General features: G+C 33.8%; 1 protein-coding gene across 1 annotated transcript; it reads left to right on the plus strand.

The window, feature by feature from the left end:
* Positions 1-5,816: 5,816 nt before the first annotated feature.
* LOC116188497 (BTB/POZ domain-containing protein At1g21780) lies at positions 5,817-9,436 on the plus strand. Its single transcript, XM_031517898.1, has 4 exons — positions 5,817-6,859; positions 6,937-7,082; positions 8,083-8,198; positions 8,567-9,436. The coding sequence occupies exons 1-4, from the start codon at positions 6,747-6,749 to the stop codon at positions 9,170-9,172; spliced, it is 981 nt and encodes a 326-aa protein (XP_031373758.1). The 5' UTR covers positions 5,817-6,746; the 3' UTR covers positions 9,173-9,436.
* The last annotated feature ends 258 nt before the right edge of the window (positions 9,437-9,694 follow it).

Consider the following 9,694-nt stretch of genomic DNA (forward strand, 5'->3'; position numbering starts at 1 on the left):
TTGCACAATCTAATCTAAATTTGTTAATATATGCAAATGAACAACTGCATTTTATAAGTGAATGATTTTCTGGATAAGTATTAATGTTATATTCAATCGAGAGGAAATATCTTGCCTTAGTGGATATTGTTACTTATAGTAAGGCATTGTTTACTGTGCGTTACATACATAATAGAATACCGTCAAGAATTGTCAAATATCCTCCATATGAGTTATGTAAAGATAGAAAAGTGATTTTGCGATATTTCAAAGTGTGGGGGTGTTTGGCCTCATATAGTGTTCCCGGTCAACGAAGACCGAAGTTAGGATTAAAAGCAATCATTGGATACTTAGAGATATATCCGAGATTTTAGGACTTATCGGATTTTATCTTAGTGTCAAATACGATAATTGAAATAAGGAAAGTGCGTTCATTGAAAATAAATTTTTTGATTATCAACCAATTCTGAGCATGAGTTTGAAAATTTGATCTATATTGGTCAAACTATTAATGAGTTAATAGATTCAAAATGTGAGTCCGATCACTTAATCAAACTAAAATGTGTCTTTGTGAATATGTGGTTACGGATGCAAGGAAAATTCTAAAGGTGAGAAATGAGAGTCCGAAAACATGATCTGTAGTGATCAAATGAAGAAGCATCTTCGTGATGATGAGGTTAAGAAAGCGGAATGGCGAAGAGATTTCTTGTTACTTATAAAGTTGTGACCATAACATAAGTTGCTATTTTTGTGTATTTTAACGAGGGTGTTGACCATGTTGTGTGCACTTTTAAAGTCTAGACATACTAATTTGAGACATAAGTTTGAAATGATAAGACATGTAAGAATTTAGCGATCTCATCGACAACAGATTAGTTGAGAGATTTGATATAGGTATTTTTGTTAAAATGAAATAAAACCATTAGTCAAATCATTGATAATGGGAACCCTGCCTCGTTCTAGCCAAAACCTTGTTTCGAGATTTAAGGGGTAATCACAAGTTATTGAATGACAAATGTGTAGTAAGAACAAGGATTTAGTGCCTGAATTATGGAGGATGAGTTGTAACTTTTAATGGGTTGGTACTCGGTATTAGTTATCGAGTAGTCCACCTATATGAACATGAAGTGGTGTTGTTTCGAATGAGAGTTTTTCTCAGGGTTTTTCCTCTCGTACATGTTCATGAAAAGGGATGAACACATGGCCATGACGGTGCTAAAGCAAATAAATTCTTACTCAAATTATTTAACGGTTGTGTGTGTGGCTTTTCTGGTATCGATGTTAAGAGTGATGGTTTAAGCGACTAGCTAGTAATAACTTTGTTGGTACCTTGAGGGTTTATACTAAGAGAGGGTTTAAATCTAACGATACCACTCTTTATGCATAATCATAATCCTTTATTTTCTAGAATTAGCAATCTAGTGGGGATTGTTGAGAAATTAGATTGCAAATTCAATGGGCTTATTTTTTCGATTAATTATTCGTGTGATCTTGTACTTAGTTAATGGAATCAAAATTTGAATTATATATGTATATGTATATGTATATGTATATGTATATGTGTGTGTATATGTATCCGTATATATAATTGTCAAGTCCTTTGTTCCTTTGCCTTATGCGAAATGGTACCAGCGATTGTGAGGGACATAGGCGGCTGTTGTTTTGGGACGAACGGTCATTTGATTGAAAATTAAATAATTAATTAATTGATTAATTAAAAAGTTTTTGTGTGAGACATGTCCCAACTAAAAGACGCATCTTTTCTCTCCTATAGTGCCCATTGAACACAAATAAATAGTGGCTTCGGTGCCGAATAGCTAGAATTGGGATTAACCAAAACACTTTCCAAAATATTGAGTAAGACAGTTAGGGTGTTCTAGGAGATTGCTAATCATAGAACACATAAAAATTTCGTTGTATCCTCTAAGAGACTTGCCAGAGACCCAATTGCAACTTCGTGTGGAGATGAATAACTCATTTTAGAAAGCGTTAACCTGTGCATCGAAGTGATTATTCAACACTGAAAATTGTGTTTGTCATCTTCTTCGACTCCAAATTTGGGATCAACATCATCTTTTTCGATCATCTCCGAATGTTCGTCTTCTCCGAATCCAAATTCGGTTCCGTCATCGTCTCCAAATCATCAGCCCTAAGATACAAATCCCCAACATAAATTAACGTGCATTTTCATCGCTGAACCCTCCGTAAATATCTTATGGCCATATAGACTCTTTAAATAGAGCTTTTGAAAGGTTCGACTGGAGTAAGGTGAACTAATGAAGGTGTACATAGCCTATAATAGATATAACATTATTGCAACTGAAAATAAATATATGTCAAAGTCATACTTATTGCACGATCCAAAATATTACAAGCAGAACTTGTGGTTAGACAGTCAAAACAATAAGAGCCTGTAAGAGGCTTGAATAATAATTTTCACTCCTTATTCTGCAATTATTAATAACTAAGCATTACATCCACACCGCGTGATGCTGCAGGTTAAAAATCATGTTCACTAATTAGCACTCTAAAAATATAAAGGAAAAACATTAACTTTTTTTCTCTCCTTTTGTTTTAAAAGGATAATAACCAGATTAAGTTAAAACCATAATTGATACATGTGTATTATATTATTTCATAAGAATTGCATGTCTTTAATTTATTTTTTTTAACAATAAGTAGATTGCATCTCAGTGTTGACCATGCTATATCATCAAATTTAATTTAATTGATATCAACATTATTAGATTTATATAAATTCTTCTTGGCTCCATTTCTTTCTTAAGGATTTCACATACTGCCTACTGTTGTAAATCTTGTAAGTAGGAAAATTTATATGCTTAATAAATATGTGTTCAATCTCAATGTGCCATCCATTCAAATTATAATTTAACTTGCTGAACTACTTTGATGTCATTTTGATAACTTTATATAATTTAAGTCTTCCGAGGATACATTTAAATTAAGAAATATTTTGTATTGTTTAGACAAAAAAGAATACGAACTAAAGTAGCACATATATATATATATATATATATATATTGGAACACAATTGAGAATGAAAATGTCAGAAGAAAGTCAATAATATTGTAATGCTAGTAAAAAAATAATATAAATAACATTAAAATTATTATATACAATATATTTGGATGAAATACTTTTTCCAAAACTATTTTGGACAACGAAAATGGAAGAGTGAGAAAAATGATAGAGTATAAACTAAATAAGACGAAAATTTAAAAGGATTTAAATATAAAATGGGTTATTCTAGAAAAGTATGAGTGAATTATTTGGATTTAGTTTTGTTTGTTACTTAAAACGGGATTAGATTATTTCAAAGACGATATATTGTTTCAAGATAAATGTGTGCATTTGTTAGTAGGAAGTACTTAGGAAAAAAAAAATCTATCAACAATGGTGTAACGCACATATATAGCACATTAAAATAATTAGAATTTAACTTTTATACAAAACAAATAGCACAGGGTCCCGTTTTAAAATTAATTTTAGTAGGAAGATGTAGTTGGAAAGGGATAGACAAGCATATGAGAATTGTAATCAAACATATTAAAAAGGATTAAAGGGATAAAAGTGAGACTATGTAAGTTCATAGAATTTTTTTAAAATATAAATAATTTGATAAAATTCTAAAGAAAATGGAGACACGATTCATCATATAATTCACACGGGGAAAAATATATGAGGGTTGTAATTAAATATATTAAAAAGGATTATAGGGATAAAAGTAAAAGATTATATAAGTTCGTACATGTTCTTGAAAATAGAATAAATTTGAGGAATTAAAAAAAGAAAAAAAGAAAACGAGACACGTGTCATTATATTTTTTTAAAATATAAATAATTTGAGAAAATTCTTAAAAAATGGAGACATGAGTCATCATTTAATTGACACAGAGGGAAAAAAAGTATATTGTAACCAAATATATGAAAAGGTATTATACGGATAAAACTGAAAGATTGTATAAGTTCATAGAAGTTAATATAAGAAATTTGAGGAATTACAAGAAAAATAATTGGGACACATGTCATTATAAGATTGGAACAAACCCTATAATTATATTGTTCTAGCCATTTCACTCGCACGTTGTGCGAGATTACTATTTGCAGAAATTTACAAATTTTATTTTTTTAACTGGACCTTTAAAAATATTAGTTTCCATATAATTGCAAGATTAAATTTATGAAAATATTAAGTTATATATTTTAGATAAAAAAATAATTTATTTATATAGAAAACTATATTGTTCACTTAAAAGCATTAACTTATATTTTTATAAATAAGATTAGTCAAATCACATTAATAAAATTATTTAAATTAAAATTAGGTATTAACTAAAACCTTTTATTTTCTAAAACATTCTTAGTTTTCAAAACCGAAATCGTAGAAAATATTTGGATTTATATCTTTTATACAAAAATGAACCACTCATAGAATTTAATCTTTAAACTTTTAAGTAAATTTAATAGAAATAAAAACTAAATATACTCCATTAATTTATGAACCTTTAAATAAATAAATTTTTTAGCATCATTTCAATTTTTAATTGTATTTAAAATTAACATGGAACTCGCAATAGTTTTTTAATATTCAAAAATCTCCTTACAAATTCAATTATGTAATTATGTAAGTAATTACTTGAGTGAAAAATTTTAGAAAAATATTTCAATATCCTGTTTGAACTGGAAAACCTAATCACAGTTTCAAGTATATTATTAAGCATTTATAGAAATGAAAATTGAAAAAATAAAATAAATCTAATTAATTGAATTCGAAAAGATATATTTATTCCTCAATTATACGAATTCTTGGATCAATTTACTTGTATTATTATTTTATTTTTGAGTTTATTTAATACTGGCATAGTAATTTTTGAAGCTCTTTTATGAACTTTTAAATAAATAAGTCCTTTTAGCATCATTTTTAATTTCTAAGTCTATTTAATATTGCACGAATTCTTAAATCAATTTATTTACTTACATTAAAGGGATAGAGAAGATGCTACATTGTGGAATATAGAGAAATCAAAAGTGACACATGGCAAAACCTAGTGAAGCTAAAGATGACACTTGGTGGAACCAAGTTCATCCTCAATTTACATCTTGTTTAAGTTTATACTTATTTATTCAATGTACAACACTGTAATTCTACCTATTAGAATGTTAATTTTATGTAATTAAGATAATTTTTTTTAGACTACCAATTATTTTGTATTAAGGAGTTTGAGGATAATTTTATCAAAATCATGTGTTTTATGTAAATAATATTTGTAATGAGGTCAATAATTATTTTTAAATAGCAATTTCAAGATAATCTTTTTTAAAACAATTGTTATATGTAATTTCTTTGGCAACACATGGCGGAAGCCGAAGAGGCAAATGATTACACGTGGCGGAATCTGGTTAACCATTTCAAGCATTATATATTATATACATATTGATGATTATATTTGCTAAACAGCATCATGTTTTATTAAGCATGAAATGAATCTCGCCGAAATCAAAACCAAATTCAACAATTTCATTTAGTTATAAGTGCAGTAATTAGTTTATTAAACCAAACCTAATGGAATTAACTTGGCTCTATAAAATATTTTAACGTTTGAATAACACATGAAATATCAAAGATATATATGCATATTATATATTTTTTAACGAAATTTAAAATACTATAAATATTACAGATTTGTATGTTTCAAGCATTGGGTAGTTGGAAATATATCTAGGCAACTTAAATTCATTAGGTATGCTATACTGTAGGACAGGTTTAAAAAGATAAAACAAAGAATTATGTCTCCCTTCCCTTCCTAGATGGATCCCGTCTCGAGCTCCCTTCGATGTCGACCTCGAGCGTCGCGTGCCTTCTCTCTCTCTTCCCCTTACTACCTCTCACCCTATGTCTGTGCTCTAAAACCAGTGTTCTTTTTTACCTGAACTTTCTGCCCTTCTAGGCTTCGAGAAGGGGATTTTTGGGCTTGGTTTTTAATCCCATTGTGTCTCTGTTTTTCTTTCCCTGATTTCTCGTTGTATCTCTGCGATGGGAGGACGTCTTCCGAAGCTTCCCCTCTCTAGTTGAAGCCCTTCACTCCATCAGATGTCCTCCCTCTCACGGCTCTCCCCTACTAGCCCAAAGAAGCCGAGGTTCTCGTCATCGAAAGCTTATGGGGTTGGAGATTGGCTGAAGACAACTACAGAGAGGAGAGAGGAAGGAGAAGGCCACTAGACAGAGGAGAGAGGGAGGTGGAAAAGGGTGGGGCGAATTTTGGAATATGATAAAGTTTTGGACTTCCTAAAAATAATTCGCGGATCCGCTAGTACACGTGTTTTGTAGTTATTGGTTCGTTGATTGATGACATGGTGGGCTAAGTCCATCTAATAATTCCTCTGCCTAGAAGACAAAAGGAAGAGGCTGAAAAGGCAAAAGAGCTTTCTCTGAGAAAGTATTTCCACTCTCGTCTTCATTCCATTGCCATTACCCTTCCCTTCACTTCGGCCGTCTCTGCATACTTGTCGTAAAAATAAAATAAGGCGAAGATAGGCGAAGATGGGCGAAGCTCCTTTACCATGGAACCTTTTCTTCCTCATCAAGGGCTTCTTCAGCAAGCTACACTGATAATCAATGCTGCGTGTTGAAGCTTGGGACACAAATTGAGGCTAAACACCACCCCCCCCCCCCCCCCCCCCCCCCCCCCCCCCCCCCAAAACAAACTTACGAGAGGCCCCAAGCTCTGACCCCTTTCCGCCCCTCCAATGGCGGAAACCAAGGTGGAGACCATATCGAGGCTTGCCCAGTGGAAGATCGACAACTTCGGCCCCTGGTCCTTCAAGAAATCCGAACCTTTCAAAATTGGCATCTGGAACTGGTAAAAACCCGAACTATTTTTTCCTCTTTTTTTTTCCGAGGATTTTGGTCCGACCGTTGATGGGGTTTCTATGACAGGTACTTGTCGGTGGAGAAGAATCGGTACATGTACGTCCGGCTGTTCCCTGAGCCGTCGAGGCTGTCTAAGGAACAGTCCCCGCTCGCCCGGTTTGTTCTGAGGGTGTCCGTCGCTGGTGCTAACCGCAGATTCTACATCTCTCCCGGTACGATTGTTATTGATTCATTGAATTTCCTTTCCTTGAATTCGTTTGCATAATCTGAGTAATAGGCAGTTGGTGAGTTTTTGCTTTTTGACTTGCATAGAATTTGCAGCAGTTTCTTCGGGGTCAAGCGATCAATCAAGTGCTCCGATAACTTAAGACAGTAGGAAAGGTACCAGGGATATATATCAAGTGTTGATTAACTCCTCCTGGTCACTGCATATTAAGCGATGCTCATCAAATGCGATATATACGAAAATCGATTGAACAGTACACTGGATAGTAAATAGTTGTTTCACGGAAGGTTGGACTAGTATGGAATTGCTGCTAAAGTGCCTACCAGGCGTGATTCATGTTCTTTTGTTTCATCACTTATAAATTGGAAAGTGGGATTGGGCCTTTTATGTTTTCCACCGTGATAAAGAATCTCTAGCTTGGTGGTTAGTGATCCATGTAGACAAATTTTTAGCTGGGGCCTGGATTATACCGCTATTCCAATAGGAGCTGGTCGCTTGCCGTATTGCACAATCTCTTGCAGAGAGCGTGAATTGTCACTTCTAAACCCTACTTTAATCTGCAGATTGCCATTTCTTGATGAGTCGAGCAGGGTTATTGTTTTTATTTGACTATATCCCAACTGTATACTGTACTATGACCTATATTCATGCCCAATTTTAGTATTTCAATTTTATATGCTCCTCTGTCATTTATGTTTCCTCTCTGATTTCCGTTTATCTTTGTGTGCATATGGAGACATGCTGCGTTGTCCTAAATTGCTAGTATTTCTCCGATTCGAAGTTTCCTTCGTCTTTTTGGATGAGTAGAAATTTCTTTTTCACGCATTCTGTATCTATAAAACAGTAATTTGGTGATATATTGATCCATTACATTGAGGTCAAACTGAGAAAGGAGAAATGAGTTTTTTGTGGAGAATTTCCAGTAAATGCTCTTGTCTAATATATTTATGCATTGTTGTAAGATGCCCTTCTTCTCTATGTTGCAGTTCATGAAAGACTGCTACGGTCGTGCGACGACTTCATGTGGCCTGTTGATTGCGCCTTTCATGGTCGCTTTGTCATTGATGTCGAGTTTCTGGATCTCAAAATTTGCCCGTTAAATATTAGCCTCTATAAACTTGAGATTCTTGCTTCTTGGTATCATCCTCTAATTAGGAAAATTTAATAATTGATTTTCTTAAGACTCCTGATTTTGTAGAACTGTTTCCAGATCATAAGTTTTTCATTTTATCGTTAGTTTTTGAAAAATGAGTACAATTCAGAGAAAATAACTTTTCTGTGTCTTTTACCAAAAGCCGATCATCTTCAACTTTCTCATTTATCAAAACAAAAAAGAATAAAATGTGACAGAATGAATTGTTTCTACAAGTTTTACTTCCCTTCATTATCTAATATCAATATGTCTGAGGCTGAAAATATTGAGCCTTGTACTTACACGCCCATTTTTACTCTTTTTTGCTGGAGTTTTAGAACGGAGAACCAAGCCCAGTGTGGTCAAGCAATGGGTCAATGCAGTCAGTGGCAAGTCAGAGTACACTCAGGTGCCTTTCCCGTATGCTCGATGAGGCAATCCATTCTGACGTCACCATCAACACGTCTGATGGCAATCTGAGGGCTCACAAGGCAATCCTCTCCGCAAGCTCGCCGGTATTCCATAGTATGTTCAGGCACAACCTCAAGGAGAAGGAATCCTCCATCATCCACATCGAGGACATGACCCTGGAGTCCTGCATGGCTCTTCTCAGTTATTTGTATGGAACAATAAAGCACGAAGATTTCTGGCAGCACCGGCTGGCCCTCCTAGGTGCCGCCAACAAGTATGGGATCTCAGATCTGAAGGATGCCTGCGAAGAGAGCTTGTTGGAAGACATAAATTCAAGTAACGTCCTTGAGCGGCTTCAGGATGCGTGGCTCTACCAGCTGGACAAGCTGAAGAAGGGGTGCTTGACGTACCTATTCGACTTCGGTAAGATTTATGATGTGAGGGAGGAGATCGATAACTTCTTCAGGCAGGCCAATCGGGAGCTGATGCTGGAGATGTTTCAGGAGGTACTTACTGTCTGGAAACTCACATGAGAAAAATTATATTAACATCATCTTTGGTCCTAGAATTACACGTTAGAACTATGTATGCCATATATTACGCATGTTTTGGGCCACAAAGGGTTCATTAAGCAAACGATGATGTGTGAGTATCATGTGACTCTAACAATATAGAGTATGTTCGTGGCTTGCTTGTGTTTGATCAGCTGTTCAATGCAAGCATTACACGATGGGAGATTGTAGCTTTTGCTAAATGAATAGATATTATTCGCCCCTCTGCTGTTAAAATTTTCTAAACTTGGCATTCATGAAATGTTAAGGTAAAATCTCATTAATCTGATCTTAAATATATTTTAATAGAAAATAACTTATTGGTTTTTAAATATATCTTCCGCCGTCTGCTGTTAAAATATGCATCTCCAACTTATTAATAATGGATTCACCCCTTGTCTATACGAGAGCATAGGCCGCTTATTCTATCTTTGTTTTATTTTTTTAAGTTTACTTGAATATTTTTTAAGTTTTCTTGAATATTCTCATGGACAATTTTACGAA

This window comes from Punica granatum, chromosome 8, assembly GCF_007655135.1.
Source record: "Punica granatum isolate Tunisia-2019 chromosome 8, ASM765513v2, whole genome shotgun sequence".
NCBI lineage: Eukaryota > Viridiplantae > Streptophyta > Magnoliopsida > Myrtales > Lythraceae > Punica > Punica granatum.